The sequence below is a fragment of the Loxodonta africana genome, chromosome 16 (genome assembly GCF_030014295.1).
Source record: "Loxodonta africana isolate mLoxAfr1 chromosome 16, mLoxAfr1.hap2, whole genome shotgun sequence".
Taxonomy (NCBI): domain Eukaryota; kingdom Metazoa; phylum Chordata; class Mammalia; order Proboscidea; family Elephantidae; genus Loxodonta; species Loxodonta africana.
This window is the reverse complement of record NC_087357.1, coordinates 3,046,838-3,066,219: the sequence shown is the minus strand read 5'-3', so window position 1 is coordinate 3,066,219 and position 19,382 is coordinate 3,046,838. Positions and strand designations below refer to the sequence as shown.

General features: G+C 41.9%; 1 protein-coding gene across 1 annotated transcript in view; it reads left to right on the top strand.

Moving 5' to 3' along the window:
• The window catches only part of KNDC1 (kinase non-catalytic C-lobe domain containing 1), a 76,576-nt gene that overhangs the window by 38,042 nt on the left and 19,152 nt on the right, over window positions 1-19,382 (top strand). The window contains exons 10-12 of the mRNA XM_064269894.1: window positions 13,550-13,708; window positions 15,318-15,395; window positions 19,236-19,329. Of these exons, the coding sequence (XP_064125964.1) occupies window positions 13,550-13,708; window positions 15,318-15,395; window positions 19,236-19,329 (331 nt within the window). The remainder of the gene's footprint in view (window positions 1-13,549; window positions 13,709-15,317; window positions 15,396-19,235; window positions 19,330-19,382) is intronic.

Sequence of the window (19,382 nt, the reverse complement as noted above, 5' to 3'; positions counted from 1 at the left end):
CTTGCTGGCAAATTCCAATCATTTCATCTCTGCGGTGGAGCGGTGGGTATTTGACGTTTGACATTACTTTCCCTATTAAATAAAGCCCTCACCTACATGCAACAGGGACCTAAGAACTGGTAGCTCCACTCAGGTCACCCAGCCACCTGCAACAGGGGTCCAGATATAACTGGTACCTCCCAGTCCTTACAACCAAAGACTCTGGGTGCTCATGATCCCTCTGCAGAACCCACCCACCAGCACACTCTAGGGAACAGACGCGTTTTCCTCAGAGACACTTGCGGGTCGGTTCTCATCCCCCTGCCTTGTTCAGAGAATGACCCCCTGCTGCAATCAGATACCGGTATATACGCCAATCACCCCTGCCCCTCTAAGACTGTAGGATAGAGCCTGTACCACAAACTTGATATCAGCTACCTGGAAACCTGAGCTGAATTCATACAAGAAAACTGAATGGACTTCTAGACTGATATACCTGATAACACCTCTAGCCAGCTGGGGACAGGACACCAGAGCTCCAAAGGCGAAAATAATCAAGCTAGCTCACTCAAGCAACCCATAGGGGTATACCAAAACAAAACAAAGCAAGCAGCTATGACACAGTAAGCAAGCATGAACTAATACAGTAACTTATAGATGGCTTGGAGACAACAGTCAATATCAAGTCACATAAAGAAACAGACCATGATCACCTCAACAGGCTCTCAAAACAAATAATCCAGGGATCTTCTAGACGAAAGTGCATTCCTGGAATTACCAGATGCAGAACACAAAAGTTTAATACACAGAACCCTTCAAGACATCAAGAAGAAAATGAGGCAATATGCAGAACAAGCCAAGGAACACACAGATAAAGCAACTGAAGAAATTAGAAAGATTATTCAGGAACATAATGAAAAGTTTAGTAAGCTGGAAAAATCCATAGACAGACAGCAATCAGAAATTCAGAAGATTAACAATAAAATTACAGCATTAGATAACTCAATAGAAAGAGGAGCAGAATTGAGCAAGTAGAAGCTAGAATTTCTGAATTCAAAGATAAATCACTTGGCACTAATATATTTGAAGAAAAATCAGATAAAAGAATTTTTAAAAAATGAAGAAACCTTAAGAATCATGTGGGACTCTATCAAGAGAAATAACCTACGAGTGATTGGAGTACCAGAACAGGGAGGGATAACAGAAAATACAGAGAAAATTGTTGGAGATTTGTTGGCAGAAAACTTCCCTGATATTGTGAAAGATGAGAAGACATCTATCCAAGATGCTCATCGAACTCCACATAAGGCAGATCTTAAAAGAAAGTCACCAAAACATATTATAATCTAGCTTGCCAAAACCAAAGATAAAGAGACAATTATAAGAGCAGCAAGAGATAAAAGAAAAGTCACCTACAAAGGAAAGCCAATAAGAATAAGCTCAGACTCCTTGGCAGAAACCATGCAGGCAAGAAGGCAATGGGATGACATATTTAAAAAATTGCCTGCCAAGAATCATATACCCATCAAAACTGTCTCTTAAATATGAAGGTGAAATTAAGACATTTCCAGATAAACACCAGTTGAGGGAATTTGTAAAAACCAAACCAAGACTACAAGAAATACTAAAGAGAGCTCTTTAGTTAGAAAATCAATAATATCAGGTATCGGCCCAAGACCAGAACACTGGGTAGAGCAACCAGAAGTCAAGCCAGACAGGGAAATCCAAAAAAAAAAAAAAGCAAGATTTAAAAAAAAAAAAGCCCAACACAGGGTAATGGTGATGTTGTTATATAAAAGAAGACAACATTAAAATAATAAAGAGGAACTAAGAAATGTAATCATACACCGTCCATATGGGAGGAAGATACAGCAATACAAGGAAATAAAAGTTAGTTTTAAGCTTAGGAAAATAGGGGTAAATAATAAGGTAACCACAAAGGAGACAAACTATCCTACTCATCAAAATAGAATACAAGGGAAAAATACAGACTCAGCAAAAACAAAATCAACAACAACAAATATGAGGAAAGGACAATATATAAAGAAAATCTACTCAGCACATAAAATCAAGTGGGAAAAAGAAACTGTCAACACACAAAAAAGACATCAAGATGATAGCACTAAATTCATTAAAAAAAAAAAAAGGTTTTTTTTGTTGTTTTTTTAACCTATCCATAATTACCCTGAATGTCAATGGACTAAATGCAGCAATAAAGAGACAGAGAGTGGCAGAATGGATAAAAAAAACAAGATCCATCTATATGCTGCCTATAAGAGACTCACCGTGGACTTAGAGACACAAACAAACTAAAACTCAAAGGATGGAAAAAAATATATCAAGCAAACAACAATCAAAAAAGAGCAGGAGTGGCAATATTAATTTCTGACAAAATACACTTTAAAGTTAAATCCATCAGAAAGGATAAGGAAAGACACTATATAATGATTAAAGGAACAATATACCAAGAAGATATCACCATATGAAATATTTATGCACCCAATGACAGGGCTTAAAGATACATAAAACAAACTCTATCAGCATTAAAAAGGGAGATAGCTCCACAATAATAGTAGGAGACTTCAACGCACCACTTTCAGTGAAGAACAGGACATCCAGAAAGAAGCTCACTAAAGACACGGAACATCTAAATGCCACAATCAATCAACCTCATAGACATATACAGAACACTCCACCCAACAGCAACCAAGTACACTTTGTTTTCTAGTGCACATGGAACATTCTCTAAAATAGACCACATATTAGGTCATAAGGCAAGCCTTAGTAGGATCCAAAACATTGAAATATTACAAAGCATCTTCTCTGGCCATAAAATAACAGGAAAAGCAGGGAAAAGAAATCAAACACTTGGAAACTGAACGATACCCTGCTCAAAAAAAGACTCGATTATAGAAGACATGAAGGATAGAATAAAGAAATTCATAGAATCCAATGAGAAAGAAAACATTTCCTATCAGAACCTTTGGGACACAGCAAAAGTGGTGCTCAGAGGCCATTTATATCAATACATGCATACATCAAAAAGACGAAAGGGCCAAAATCAAAGAATTATCCCTACAACTTGAACAAATAGAAAGAGACCAACAAAAGAAGCCCACGGGCACCAGAAGAAAACAAATAATAAAAATTAGAGCTGAATTAAATGAAATAGAAAACAGAAAAACAATTGAAAGAATTAAGACCAAAAGCTAGTTTTTTGAGAAAATCAACAAAATTGATAAACCACTGGCCAAACTGACAAAAGAAAAAGAGGAGAGGAAGCAAATAATCCAAATAAGAAATGAGATGGGCGATATTACAACAGACCCAACTGAAATAAAAAGAATCATATCAGATTACTATGAAAAACTATATTCAAATTTGAAAACCTAGAAGAAATGGACGAATTCCTAGAAACACACTACCTACCTAAACTAACACAAACAGAGGTAGAACAACTAAATAGACCCATCATAAAAGGAGAGATGGAAAAGGTAATCAAAAAACGCCCCACAAAAAAAAAAGCCCTGGTCTGGATGACTTCAATGGAGAGTTCTACCAAACTTTCAGAGAAGAGTTAGCACCACTACTACTAAAGGTATTTCAGAGCATAGAAAAGGCTGGAACACTCCCAAACTCATTCTATGAAGCCACCATATCCCTGATACCAAAACCAGGTAAAGACACCACAAGAAAAGAAAATTATAGACCTATATCCCTCATGAATGTAGATGCAAAAATCCTCAACAAAATCCTAGCCAGTAGAATTCAATAACATATCAAAAAAATAATTCACCATGACTAAGTGGGATTCATACCAGGTATGCAGGGATGGTTCAACATTAGAAAAACAATGTAATCCATCCAATAAATAAAACAAAAGGTAAGAATCACATGATTTTATCAATTGATGCAGAAAAGGCATTTGACAAAGTTCAACACACATCATGATAAAAACTGCCAGCAAAATAGGAATAGAAGGAAAATTTCTCAACATAAGAAAGGGCATTTATACAAAGCCAACAGCCAACATCACCCTAAATGGAGAGAGCCTGAAAACATTCCCACTGAGATCGGGAACCAGACAAGGATGCCCTTTATCACCACTCTTATTCAACATTGTGCTGGAGGTCCTAGCCAGAGCAATTAGGTAGATAAAGAAATAAAGGGCATCCAGATTGGCAAAGAAGAAGTAAAAGCATCTCTATTTGCAGATGACATGGTCTTATACACAGAAAACCCTAAGGAATCCTCAAGAAAACTACTGAAACTAATAGAAGAGTTCAGCAGAGCATTGGGATACAAGAGAAACATACAAAAATCAGTTGGATTCCTCTACACCAACGAAAAGAACATCAAAGAGGAAATCACCAAAACGATGCCATTTACAGTAGCCCCCAAGAAGATAAAATACTTAGGAATAAATCTTACCAGAGATGTAAAAGACTTATATAAAGAAAACTACAGTACACTTCTGCAAGAAACCAGGAGAGACTTACATAAGTGGAAGAACATACCTTGCTCATGGATAGGAAGACTGAACATTATAAAAATATCTGTTCTTTCCGGGATAAACTGAATACTTCAAAGGTCAGCGGAGCAAGGGCAGGGGTTTGGGAACCATGGTTTAAGGGAACTTCTAAGTCAATTGGCAAAATAATTCTATTATGAAAACATTCTGCGTCCCACTTTGAAATGTGGCGTCTGGGGTCTTAAAAGCTAACAAGCGGCCATCTAAGATGCATCAATTGGTCTCAGCCCCCCTGGAGCAAAGGAGAATGAAGAACACCAAGGTCACATGACAACTAAGAGCCCAAGAGACAGAGAGGGCCACATGAACCAGAGACCTACATTATCCTGAGAACAGAAGAACTAGTTGGTGCCCAGCCACAATCGATGACTGCCCTCACAGGGAGCACAACAGAGAACCCCTGAGGGAGCAGGAGATCAGTGGCATGTAGACCCCAAATTCTCATAAAAAGACCATACTTAATGGTCTGACTGAGACTAGAGGAATCCTGGCAGTCATGGTCCCCAAACCTTCTGTTGGCACAGGACGGGAACCATCCCCGAAGACAATTCATCAGACATGAAAGGGACTGGACAGTGGGTGGGAGAGAGATGCTGATGAAGAGTGAGCTATTAATATCAGGTGGACACTTGAGAGTGTGTTGGCATCTCCTGTCTGGAGGGGGGATGGGAGGATAGAGAGAGTTGGAGGCTGGCAAAGTTTTCACGAAAGGAGAGACTGGAAGGGCTGACTCATTAGGGGGAGAGGAAGTGGGAGTAAGGAATAAGATGTATATTAACTTATATGTGACAGACTGACTTGATTTGTAAGCGTTCACTTGAAGCTCAATAAAAGTTAATAAAAAAAAATCTGTTCTACCAAAACTGGTCTATACATTAAATGCAATTCTGATCAAAATCCCAAGGACATTCTTTAATGAGATGGAGAAACAAATCACCAGCTTCATATGGAAGGGAAAGAGGCCCCGGATAAATAAGGCATTACTGAAAAAGAAGAACAAAGTGGGAGGCCTTACTTTACGTGATTTTAAGAACCTATTATACCAGCACAGTAGTCAAAACAGCCTGGTACTGGTACAACAACATATGCATGGACCAATGGAACAGAATTGAGAATCCAGACATAAATCCATCCACATATGAGCAGTTCATATTTGACAAAGGCCCCAAAACAGTTAAATGGGGAAAAGACAGTCTTTTTAACAAATGGTGCTGCCATAACTGGATATCCATCTGCAAAAAAATGAAACAAGACCCATACCTCACTCCATGCACAAAAACTAACTCAAAATGGATCAAAGACCTGAATATAAAATCTAAAATAATGAAGATCATGGAAGAAAAACTAGGGACAACGTTAGGAGCCCTAATACATGGCATAAACAGTATACAAAACATTACAAGGAATGTAGAAGAAAAACTAGATAACTGGGAGCTCCTAAAAATCAAACACCTATGCTCATCCAAAGACTTCGCCAAAAGAGTAAAAAGACTACCTACAGACTGGGAAAAAGTTTTTAGCTATGACATTTCTGATTAGTGCCTGATCTCTAAAATCTACATGACACTGCAAAAACTGAACTGCAGAAAGACAAATAACCCAATTAAAAAATGGGCCAAAGATATGAATAGACACATCACTAAAGAAGACATTCAGGTAGCTAACATATATGAGGAAATGTTCACAATCATTAGCCATTAGAGAAATGCAGATCAAAACTACAATGAGATGTCATCTCACTCCAACAAGGCTGGCATTAATCCAAAACACACAAAATAATAAATGTTGGAGAGGCTGTGGAGAGATTGGAACACTTCTGCACTGCTGGTGGGAATGTCAAATGGTACAAGCACTTTGGAAATCGATTTGGCGCTTCCTGAAAAAGCTAGAAATAGAACTACCATACGATCCAGCAATCCCACTCCTTGGAATATATCCTAGTGAAATAAGAGCCTTTACACGAACAGATATATGCACACCCATGTTTATTGCAGCACTGTTTACAATAGCAAAAAGATGGAAGCAACCAAGGTGCCCATCAATGGATGAATGGATAAATAAATTATGGTATATTCACACAATGGAATATTACGCATCGATTTCATAACATGGAGGAACCTGGAAGGCATTATGCTGAGTGAAATTAGTTGCAAAAGGACAAATATTGTATAAGACCACTATTATAAGGACTTGAGAAATAGTTTAAACTGAGAAGAAAACATTTTTTTGTGGTTATGAGAGCTGGGAGGGAGGGAGGGTAGGAGGGGGCATTCACTAATTAGATAGTAGATAAGAACTACTTTAGGTGAAGGGAAAGACAGAACACAACACAGGGGAGGTCAGCACAACTGGACTAAACCAAAAGCAAAGAAGTTTCCTGAATAAACTGAATGTTTAGACAGCCAGTGTAGCAGGGACAGGGGTCTGGGGACCATGGTTTCAGGGGACATTTAAGTCAATTGGCATAATAATATCTATTAAGAAAACGTTCTGCATCCCATGTTGAAGAGTGACGACTGGAGTCTTAAATGCTAGCAAGCAGCCATCTAAGATGCATCAATTGGTCTCAACCAACCTGGATCAAAGAAGAATGAAGAACACCAAGGACGCAAGGCGATTACAAGCCCAAGAGACAGAAAGGGCCACATGAACCAGCAACTACATCCTCCCGAAACCAGAAGAACTAGATGGTGCCTGGCTACAACTGATGCCTGCCCTGATAGGGAACACAACAGAGAACCCTGCGGGAGCAGAAGAGCAGTGGGATGCAGACCCCAAATTCTCATAAGACCAGACTTAATGGTCTGACGGAGACTAGAGGGTCCCCGGTGGTCATAGCCCCCAGACCTTCTGTTGGCCCAGGACAGGAACCATTCCCGAAGCTGACTCTTCAGACATGGATTGGACTGGACAATGGGTTGGAGAGGGATGCTGGCGAAGAGTGAGCTTCTTGGATTAGGTGGACACTTGAGACTATGTTGGCATCTCCTGCCTGGAGAGGAAATGAGAGGGTGGACTGGGTTAGAAGCTGGCGAAATGGACACGAAAAGAGTGGAGGGAGAGATTGGACTGTCTCATTAGGGGAAAGTAATTGGGAGTGTGTAGCAAGGTGTATATGGGTTTTTGTGAGAGAGACTGACTTAATTTGTAAACTTTCACTTAAAGCACAATAAAAATGATTAAAAAAAAAGTCTTTGGAATTTGGATCGGAATTGCATTGTATGTATAGATCGCTTTCTGTAGAATAAGCATTTTTGCAATGTTAAGTCTTCCTATCCATGAGCCTTAACCCAATGAAACCCAATGCCAAGGTATGTTTTTCCACCTATGTAGGTCTCTTTTGATTTCTCACAGTACTGTTTTGTAGCTTTCTTTGTATAATTCTTTTACATCTCTGGTAAGATTTATTCCTAAGTATTTTATCTTCTTGGGGGCTACTGTAAATGGCATCGTTTTGGTGATTTCCTCTTTGATGTTCTTTTCGTTGGTGTAGAGGAATCCAACTGATTTTTGTATGTTTCTCTTGTATCCCAATGCTCTGCTGAACTCTTCTATTAGTTTCAGTAGTTTTCTTGAGGATTCCTTAGGGTTTTCTGTGTATAAGACCATGTCATCTGCAAATAGAGATGCTTTTACTTCTTCTTTGCCAATCTGGATGCCCTTTATTTCTTTATCTACCTAATTGCTCTGGCTAGGACCTCCAGCACAATGTTGAATAAGAGTGGTGATAAAGGGCATCCTTGTCTGGTTCCCGATCTCAGTGGGAATGTTTTCAGGCTCTCTCCATTTAGGGTGATGTTGGCTGTTGGCTTTGTATAAATGCCCTTTCTTATGTTGAGAAATTTTCCTTCTATTCCTATTTTGCTGGCAGTTTTTATCATGATGTGTGTTGAACTTTGTCAAATGCCTTTTCTGCATCAATTGATAAAATCATGTGATTCTTACCTTTTGTTTTATTTATTGGATGGATTACATTGTTTCTCTGATGTTGAACCATCCCTGCATACCTGGTATGAATCCCACTTAGTCATGGTGAATTATTTTTTTTTTGATATGTTGTTGAATTCTATTGGCTAGAATTTTGTTGAGAATTTTTGCATCTGAGTTCATGAGGGATATAGGTCTATAATTTTCTTTTTGTGTGTGTGGCGTCTTTACCTGGTTTTGGTATCAGGGATATGGTGGCTTCATAGAACGAATTTGGGAGTATTCGTCCTTTTCCATGCTCTGAAATACATTTTGTAGTAGCGGTGTTAACTCTTCTCTGAAAGTTTGGCAGAACTCTCCAGTGAAGCCGTCTGGGCCAGGGCTTTTGTTGTTGTTGTTGCTGGGAGTTTTTTGATTACGGTTTCAATCTCTCCTTTTATGATGGGTCTATTTAGTTGTACTACCTCTGTTTGTGTTAGTTTAGGGAGGTAGTGTGTTTCCAGAAATTCACCCATTCCTTCTAGGTTTTCAAATTTGTTAGAGTACAGTTTTTCATAGTAATATGATTCTTTTAATTTCAGTTGGGTCTGTTGTAATATCGCCCACCACATTTCTTATTCAGATTATTTGCTTCCTCTCCTCTTTTTCTTTTGTCAATTTGGCCAATGGCTTATCAATTTTGTTAATTTTTTCAAAGAACAAGCTTTTGGTCTTGTTAATTCTTTCAATTCTCTTTTATATTCTATTTCATTTAATTCTGCACTAGTTTTTATTATTTGCTTTCTTCTGGTATCAAAGGGTTTCTTTTGTTGCTCTCTTTCTAGTTGTTCAAGTTGTAGGGATAATTCTTCTTTTTGTATGTGTGCATTTATTGATATAAATTGACCTCTGAGTACTGCTTTCGCTGTGTCCCAAAGGCTCTGATAGGAAGTGTTCTCATTCTCATTGAACTATGTATTTCTTTATTCCACCCTTCATGTCTTCTATAATCGAGTTTTTTTTGAGCAGGGTGTTGTTCAGTTTCCAAGTGTTTAATTTCTTTTCCCTGCTTTTTCTGTTCTTGATTTCCACTTCTATGGTCTTATGATCAGAGAAGATGCTTTGTAATATTTCAATGTTTTGGATTCTGCTAAGGCTTGCTTTATGACCTAATATGTGGTCTATTCTAGAGAATGTTCCATGTGCACTAGAAATGAAGTATACTTGGCTGCTGTTGGGTGGAGTGTTCTGTATATGCCTATATGGTCGAATGGTTCATTGCGGCATTTAAATCTTCTGTGTCTTTATGGAGGTTCTTTCTGGATGTTCTGCCCTTCACCGAAAGTAGTACATTGGAGTCTCCTATAATTGTGGAGCTGTCTATCTCCTTTTTCAATGCTGGTAGAGTTTGTTTTATGTATCTTGCAGCCCTGTCACTGGGTGCATAAATATTTAATGTGGTTTTGTCCTCCTGGTATATTGTCCATTTAATCATTATATAGTGTCTTTCCTTATCATTTGTGGTAGATTTAAGTTTAAGGTCTATTTTGTCAGAAATTAATATTGCCACTCCTGCTTTTTTTTTATTTCTGTCTGCTTGATATATTTTTTTTCCATCCTTTGAGTTTTAGTTTGTGTTTCTAAGTTTAAGGTGTGTCTCTTGTAGGCAGCACATAGACGGATCGTGTTTCTTTATTGGTGCATTTAGTCCATTTACATTCAGTGTAATTTAGGATAGGTGAATTTAGTGCTGTCATTTTGATGTCTTTTTTTGTATGTGTTGTTGAGTTTCTTTTTCCCACTTAATTTTTGGTGTTGAGTAGTTTATCATAATATATTGTCTTTTCCTCATATTCATTGTTGATTTTGTTTCTCCTGAGTCTCTATTTTTTTCTTGTATTTTATTTTGATGTGTAGGATAGTTTGTCGCCTTTGTGGTTACCTTAATATTTACCCCTATTTTTCTAAATTTAAACCTAACTTTTATTTCTTTGTATCGCCTTGTCTTCCTCTCCATATGAAAGATCTATGACTACATTTCTTAGTCCCTCTTTATTGTCTTCATGTTGTCTTCTTTTACATACTAACATCGCCATTTCCCTCTTTTGAGCGTTTTCATATCTTGATTTATTTTTGTGATTTCCCTTTCTGGGTTGACATCTGATTGCTCTGTCCAGTGTTCTAGTCTTGGGTTGATACCTGATATTATTGATTTTCTAACCAAATATCTTTTAGTATTTCTTGTAGTTTTGCTTTGGTTTTTACGAATTCCCTAGACTTCTGTTTATCTGGAAACATCCTAATTTCACCTTCATATTGAGAGACAGTTTTGCTGGTATATGATTCTTGGCTGGCAATTTTTTTCCTTCAATTCTTCATATAAGTCATCTCTTTGCCTTCTTGCCTGCATGGTTTCTGTTAAGTAGTCCGAGCTTATTCTTATTTACTCTTCTTTGTGGGTGACTTTTCGTTTATCCCTAACGGCTCTTAAAATTCTCTCTTTATGTTTGGTTTTGGCAAGTTTGATTATGTCTTGGTGCTTTTCTTTTAAAATCTACCTTATGTGGAACTCGATGAGCATCTTGGATATGTATCTTCTCATCGCTCATGATACCAGGGAAGTTTTCTGCCAACAAATCTTCAAAAAATTTCTCTGTATTTTCTGTTATCCCTCCCTGTTCTGGTACTCCAATCACTCGTAGGTTATTTCTCTTGATAGAGTCCCACATGATTCTTAAGTTTTCTTCATTTTTTTAAAATTCTTTTATCTGATTTTTCTTTAAATATATTGGTACCAAGTGCTTTATCTTCAAGTTCAAAAATTCTGCCTTCCACTTGCTCAATTCCGCTCCTCTGACTTTCTATTGAGTTGTCTACTTCTGTAAATTTATTGTTAATCTTCTGAATTTCTGATTGCTCTCTATGGATTCTTGCAGCTTATTAAATTTTTCATTATATTCTTGAATAACCTTTTTAATTTCTTCAACTACTTTGTGTGTTCCATGGCTTCTTCTGCATATTGCCTGATCTCCTTCCTAATTTCATTCCTGATGTCTTAAAGATTTCTGTATATTAATCTTTTGAATTCTGCATCTGGAAATTCCAGGAAGGCACCTTCATCCAGATTTGTTGATTCTTTGTTTTGAGTGTGTTGAGTTGATCACGGTCCGTTTCTTTTCGTGACTTGATATTGACTGTTGTCACCAAGCCATCTATAGTTATTCTATTAGTTTATGTTTGCTTACTGTATCCTAGCTTCTTGCTTTCTTTTGTTTTGATATGCCCAAATAGGCTGCTTGGGTGAGCTAGCTTATTTTCATCTTTGGAGCTCTGACATCCTGTCACCAGATGGCTAGAGCTGTTATCGGGTATATCAGTCTAGGAGTCCATCCACTTTTCTTGTATGAATTCAGCTAGGTGCCCAGGTAGCTGATCATCAAGTGTGTGGCTCTGTCCTAGTCTTAGAGGGGCAGGTGTGATTGGTGTAGGTATCAGTATCTGTTTGCAGCAGGGGGTCATGCTCTGAACAGGCAGGGGGCTGAGGATCACCCCCCAAGTGTCTCTGAAGAAAGCGCATCCCTCTTCCCTAGAGCATACAGGTGGGTGTGTTCTGCAGATGGACCATGGGCACCCAGTGTTTTTAGTTGTAAGGACTGGGAGGTACCAGTTATCCTTGAACCCCTTTAGCGGGTGGCTGGGTGACCTGAGTGGAGCCACCAGTCCTTAGGCCCCTGATGTGGCTAGGTGAGGGCCCTGTTTAATAGGCAAAGCAGTGTCAAACATCAAACACCCACCTCTCCACCACACAGCTACAACAATTGCAGTCTGCCAACAAGGCCTATTCTCCTGAAATGGGTCCACACATGTCCATGCAGGGTGAAAGGTATTCAATGTCCATGGGCCATTTATGCCTGGATAGGAGCCGCTTCTATCCTGAGCTCCCCAGGTTAGTGGAGCTGGCAAATTATCCTTCCCCCCAGTTGCAAATTTATTCCTTCTCCATGGCTGGAAGGATGGCTCCCCATACTCAACAGGGCCTATCTCAGGCCCAGGGAAATCAACAGCCACTGAAGCCAGATTGGGGGTGGGGGGCACGGTAAAATATACACACATACTTGCCTTTTGCCAACAGCACCATTCTTCTCTGGTTCTGGAGGTATGAGTAGCCTGTGTGGCTGGCTGCTCCTCCCTGAGGAAACTGTGGCCAAACGCTACTAATAGCCCACCGCAGCTGCTCCCGGGAATGGTGCCTAAGGGTTCCCAGAGACTCAGGTCCAGCAACTCCTCTCCACTTCTGAACTGTCTCTCCCTCCCCCTGCTGCTCAGTCCATTTCCTAACTTTGCCTTTGATGTTCAAGGCTCCTAGGTTGTCATAAACATAATCATTTTACTTGCTTTTTCAGGTCTTTGTTGTAAGAGCGAATCGCAGGAAGCATCTGGCTATTCCGCCATCTTGGCCCCGCCACCAAAATGTATACTACTCTTTATAGAATGCTCCATAGAGCCAATTGTTTCTCATAGGAAGCTTTCCTTGATTTCTACCATGTAACCACCATCCATCAATGAGGAAGGGGTGTGACACTAATGCGAATGCTGGTGGATATTTTTCTTTATCTCAGTAAAAAGAAATGAAACAACAAAACACCTGGGAACTTCACTCTTTCTAAGCAACATTCTAAGATAATGGTTGTTGAAAACTGGAAGAATATTTCCTGAGCTTTGTGCTACTCACAGTTAACAGCTACAGATATGACATGCTTTTAAATTTAATCTTCGTTATTAATTGAATTCATTGCTTCTTTAAGTCAATCCACAAAATGGTAAATCAAGCCCAGTTTTGTGGCATTTACCAATTTCCACAGTATAAATATTCCTACATGAATGAATAACCTAGGTCCTCATTAAACATGCAGATTCCCAGGCTGTGTCCTCGGTTGTAGTGCACAAAGTGGGGGGGGGGTGGAGAAGACTGAGGACCCCCCCCACCGTGGACAGTCTCACAATGTGTGTCACAGGAACCACTTTGCTGGGGCTATGCCCTTGGTGCCCCCCCAGGGCACCCTGGGGTGAGCAGCATCTTCTGGGTGTGGCTAGCCCTACAGTGCCCCCACTACCCTCTCTCCACTCACCCAGGCCTCAGTGTACTGTGTGGCTGCCGTCCTGTGGACCGCAGCCAAGTTCAGCATGCCTCGTGACCACAAGCTGGCCCTGCCTCGAAGGCTCAAGGCCCTCCTGTTGGACATGGCCAGATGCAGCACCCAGGAGCGGCTGTCTGCTGCCGAGGCCATCAAGGTAACTGCACTGTGACTACATTGCGATGGTCTCAAGGCCCGGGGCACTAGGCCTCCATTGTTGAGCTGGGCATGCAAGGCTTACAGAACCTGGGAAGCCGGTTTGGGCCTTGAGCCGTCAGACGAGGGAGTATGGGCTTCATTTTATTAGCAGCATTGCTGAGGCCACCCTTGCTCTCCAAAGCTTCCTCCTGGCTTAGTGAGGAGGGACGCCCTGGGCCAAGCGCTGGACAGCTGTCCTGAGACCCTAGCAGGAGCCCTGATTTCCCCTCTTCCTTCTGAGGACCCTTCCCAGCCTCACACCCATAGCTCTTGGAGCAGATGTTGCGTCTCCCCACCTGCTGTTCCCTGCTGGGGTGTGGATCCCAGGCTGGTGGATCCAGCTGGAACTGGATCAAGAGACAATCCCCCCAGAGTGGCCTCAGCCCACCTCTAGCAAGTAGAATCAGGAGATAGAGTTGGCGGGGGCATCCCCATAGTGTTGGGATGGGAGTTGAGGCCCTGTGCAGATGGCGAGATGGGCTTTGGGGCGGGAGTCAGGTTCAGCCTCTCCACCCCAACTGCTCTATGGCCTGGGCCAGGTGCTCACCTCTCTAGCTTTGATGGCTCCCTGTTGGGTGAGGATGATATCTAAGGGAGTTCCTGCCATGAAAGGGTGCAAGGTGTTTGCAAGGGCTCTTTACATGTTAGCTAAAAAAGAGTCCTTGTCTTCCCCATGCTATACCACTCACAATCATGAGTGAAAAGAATGCTTCACAGTGACGTTTCATTCCAAATACCAGAAAGCCTGACCCTTCAGAAAGTCAATGCCCACCATACCTCAAAGGCATAGAGGCATATGTGGGGGTGACAGACCCCTGGCCTTGCTATGCTGGGCACAGGAGAAAGCAGCCACACTCACGCTGACCTTGTTGCTGCCACCACCTGGCTGACCAGGTCCCCTGAGGAACTGCTTACCTGTTAAATTACAACTCACTCTAGTCGTCTGCCCAAGCCTCTCTTCTTTAACAGGTTGCAATTTCAGGGGCGGTATATGTGTGTGCGTGTGCGCACGCACACCCATGCACGCTAACACTCACACTGATGGATTCTGACCCAGTTCAGCAAGGGTCTTATAATGTCACCCTTTCTGTAGTTCTTCAAGGGGCAGGCTGGGGTTGCTCCGTGTTCCTCAAGTCTCTCATCTTCCATGAGTGACAGAACTGGTGCAGGCCCCTGGGTGCCCCTCCCACCTATCCCCTCTCCTGTAGCCGTCAGCAAGGACAGGCCTACCTGGCTCACCAGCCAGCTGTGGGGGAGGAGACAGGCAGCTTTTTGTTCAGTTTTTATACCCAGGCTGAAAACAGGCTTGAAGGCCACATGCATGGATGCACAAATTCACGCCCGGCCACCCAAGGCTTAAGGTGCACCTGGGCCCCCTAGAACGAGATACCCACAGGCTCTTCTGTAAAGGAGGCACCAGGCTCTCCTCGTCCAGCTGTCCTCTGTGGGGTTTCCTCCTAGAGTTTGGCGGTATCCACACACACACCCACCCTCACTGGTCACACTGGCTGGTACCTGAGTTGCCCTGTCTCAACCTGTGCCAACTGTTCACTATTTCCTGCTTTCAGATGTGCAACAGCTACCTCCTTCAGCGAGGCATGGACAGCAAGAAGATTTTAGCCCACCTGAGTGCATCTACCTGTAAGGTAAGACCGGGGTTCCCAAAGCACCCTGCTGAGGGCTTTATTCTGCCCTTGGTACCAATTGGGATAAGGTTCCAGGCTTTAAAGTGTTTGTTCTCATTGTTGCTTTTAGGTTCCGTTGAGTTGATTCTGACTCATAGTGACCTTCTGCACAACAGAACAAAACACTGCCCAGTCCTGTGTCATGTTCACAATTCTTGCTATGCTTGAGCCCATTGTTGCAGCCACTGTGTCAATCCATCTCAATGAGGGTCTTCCTCTTTTTTGCTGACCCTCTATTTTACCAAGCATGATGTCCTCCTCCAGAGACTGATCCCTCCTGACAACATGTCCAAAGCGTGTGCGACATTGTCTCGCCATCCTTGCTTCTGAGGAGCATTCTGGTTGTACTTCTTCCAAGACAGATTTGTTCATTCTTTTGGCAGGCCATGGTATATTCCATATTCTTAACCAACACCACAATTCAAAGGTGTCAATTCCTCTTCGGTCTTCCTTATTCATTGTCCAGCTTTTGCATGCATATGAGGCTACTGAAAACAACGTGGCTTGGGTGAGGCGCACCTTAGTCCTTAAGGTGACTGCTTTGCTTTCCAGTACTTCAGAGAGGTCTCTTGCAGCCAATTTGCCCAATGCAATGCGTCTTTTGATTTCTTGACTGCTGCTTCCATGGCTGTTGATTGTGGACCCAAGTAAAATGAAATCCTGGACAACCTCAATCTTTTCTCCATTTATCATGATGTTGCTTATTGGTCCAGTTGTAAGGATTTTTGTCTTCTGTATGTTGAGGTGTAACCCATACTGAAGGCTGTGGTCTTTGATCTTCATCAATAAGTGCTTCAAGTCCTCTTCACTTTCAGCAAGCAAGGTTGTGCCATCTGCGTAACACAGGTTTTTAATGAGTCTTCCTCCAATCCTGATGCCCCGTTCTTCTTCATATAGTCCAGCTTCTCAGATTATTTGCTCAGCATACAAATTGAATAGGTATGGTGAAAGGATACAACCCTGACACACACCTTTCCTGACTTTAAACCACGCAGTATCCCCTTGTTCTGTTCAAACGACTGTCTCTTGGTCTATGTACAGATTCCTTAAGAGCACAATTAAGTGTTCTGGAATTCCCATTCTTTGCAATTTATCCATAGTTTGTTATGATCCACACAGTCAAATGCCTTAGCAAAGTCAATAAAACACAGGTGAACATCTTTCTGGCATTCTCTGCTTTCAGCCAGGATCCATCTGACAACAGCAAAGATACCCCTGGTTCCATGTCCTCTTCTAAATCCAGCTTGAATTTCTGGCAGTTCCCTTTAGATGTACTGCTGCAGCCACTTTTGAATGATCTTCAGCAAAATTTTGCTAACATGTGATATTAATGATATTGTTCGATAATTTCCACATTTGGTTGGATCATCTGGGGAATAGGCATAATTATGGATCTATCCCCGTCAGTTGGCCAGGTAGCTGTCTTCCAAATTTTTGGCATAGATGAGTGAGCATTTCCAGAACTGCATCCGCTTGTTGAAACATCTCATTTGGTATTCAGTTCCTGGAGCCTTCTTTTTCACCAATGCTTGCAGTGCAGCTTGGACTTCTTCCTTCAGTACCATCGGTCCCTGATTATATGGTACCTCCTGAAATGGTTGAATGTCAACCATTAATATTTTCACTGTAGAATCCTTCAATGTTGCAACTGGAGCCTTGAATTTTTTCTTCAGTTCTTTCAGCTTGAGAAATGCCAAGTGTGTTCTTCCCTTCTGGTTTTCTATCTCCAGCTTGTTGCACATGTCATTATAATACTTTACTTTGTCTTCTCAATCCACCCTTTGAAATCTTCTTTTCAGCTCTTTTACTTCATTTCTTCCTTTTGTTTTAGCTACTCAGCATTCAACAGCAAGTTTCAGAGTCTCTTCTGACATCCATTTAGGTCTTTGCTTTCTCTCCTATCTTTTTAATCACCTCTTGCTTTCTTCATGGAATGATGTCCTTGATACCATTCACAACTCATCTGGTCCTCGGTCATTAGTGTTCAACGCATCAAATCTATTCTTGAGATGGTCTCTAAATTCACGTGGGATATACTCAAGGTTGTACTTTGGCTCTCGTTGACGTGTTCTAGTTTTCTTCAGTTTCAACTTTAACTTGCATATGGGTAATTGATGGTCTGATCCGAAGTCGGCCCCTGGCCTTGTTCTGACTGATGACATGGAGCTTTTGCATCATCTCTTTCCACAGATGTAATCGATTTGATTCCTGAGGTGCACATGTATAGTCACCATATATGTTGATGAGAAAAGGCATTTGCAATGAAGAAGTCACTGGTCTTGCAAAATTCAATCATGCGATCTCCAGCATCATTTCTATCACCAAGGTCATATTTTCCAACTACCAATCCTTCTTCTTTGTTTCCAACTTTCACTTTCCAATCACCAGTAATTATCAGTGCATCCTGATTGCATATTCGATCAATTTCAGACTGCAGAAGTTGGCAAAAATCTTCAATTTCTTCATCTTTGGCCTTAGTGGTTGGTGTATAAATTTGAATAATAGTCATATTAACTGGTCTTCCTTTTAGGCATATGGATATTATCCTCTCACTGACAGCGTTGTACTTCAGGATAGATCTTGAAATGCTCTTTTTGACAATGAATGCAATGCCATTCCTCTTCCCGTTTCATTCCCAGCATAGTAGACCATATGATTGTCCAGTTCAAAATGACCAGTAGCAGTCCATTTCAGCTCACTATTGCCTAGGATATAGATCTTTATGCATTCCATTTCATTTTTGACGATTTCCAGTTTTCCTAAATTCATACTTTGTATGTTCCACCTTCCGGTTATTAATGGGTGTTTGCAGCTGTTTATTTTGAATCATGTCACATCAGCAAATGAAGGTCTCAAAAGCTTGACTCCATCCACACCATTAAGGAGGACTCTACTTTGAGGAGACAGCTCTTCCCCAGTTCTATTTTGAGTGCCTTCCAACCTGAGGGGCTTATCTCCCAGAACTATATCAGACAAGGTCCTGCTGCTATTCATAAGGTTTTCACTGGCTAATTCTTTTCAGAAGTAGACCACTGGGTCCCTCCTCCTAGTCTGTCTTAGTCTGGAATCTCAGCTGAAACTTGTCCACCGTGGATGTCCCTGCTGGTATTTGAATACTGGTGGCATAGCTTCCAGCATCACAGCAACATCCAAGCCCCCACAGTAGGACAAGCTGTCAGGTGTGTGGGGGTTAAAGTGTTTACTGTAGCATTTATGTGGAATTCAGGGAAAGGTGATAATGACTCTTCTTAAATGACACTTCACTTGCTTCTTAGCTTAGCCCTGGGTGTGAGGGCAAGGGGGGGGGATCAGCTCCCAAGGATGCCATTTGACCTCCTGGGTCCACAGGGCTTCTGATATTCAGCACAGTTTACAAACGTGCCTGTAGGCCTTCCTGGTCCTGTGGGCTAGCCCTGGGCCCGGCTAGAGTGGTAATGGTGTCCTGCAGCACAGACAGGAACACACACCAGGCACCTGACACCTCCCCATAAGCATCTGGGAGTTGAGGTTCTGAGTAACACAGGGTGTCAGTGGTGGCATCATCCTCCCATCCCCTAGAAACCAACCAGAAACTGCTTGAATTTGTTGGCAAAGCATGTCGTGAAGACTCCTGATCCAAGCAAAAATAAGCACCTGCAGGCCCACCCCCAGCCCTCTAAGCGCGCTAGGTTGGGTGTGAAGGACGCCGGGAACAGGCGCCCCATGGGCGCCGAGACGCTGCTTGCTGTGGAGCGTCTGCCAAGGCCGGTGGGGCCTCGGTATCTGCGTGAACAAGGTGCTAACGGTGTGCTTCCACCCCAGGTCTACCAGGAGGAAGAAACCATCAGTCTCCAAAGTGCTCCCTCAGTGACTGAGCTGGAGCTGGATGCGGCATGCCCCCTGGAGCCCAGCCAAGGTGGGGTCCCAGGACGCCCTCCTCCCTCAGCCCCAGACACCGCCCCACTGCCC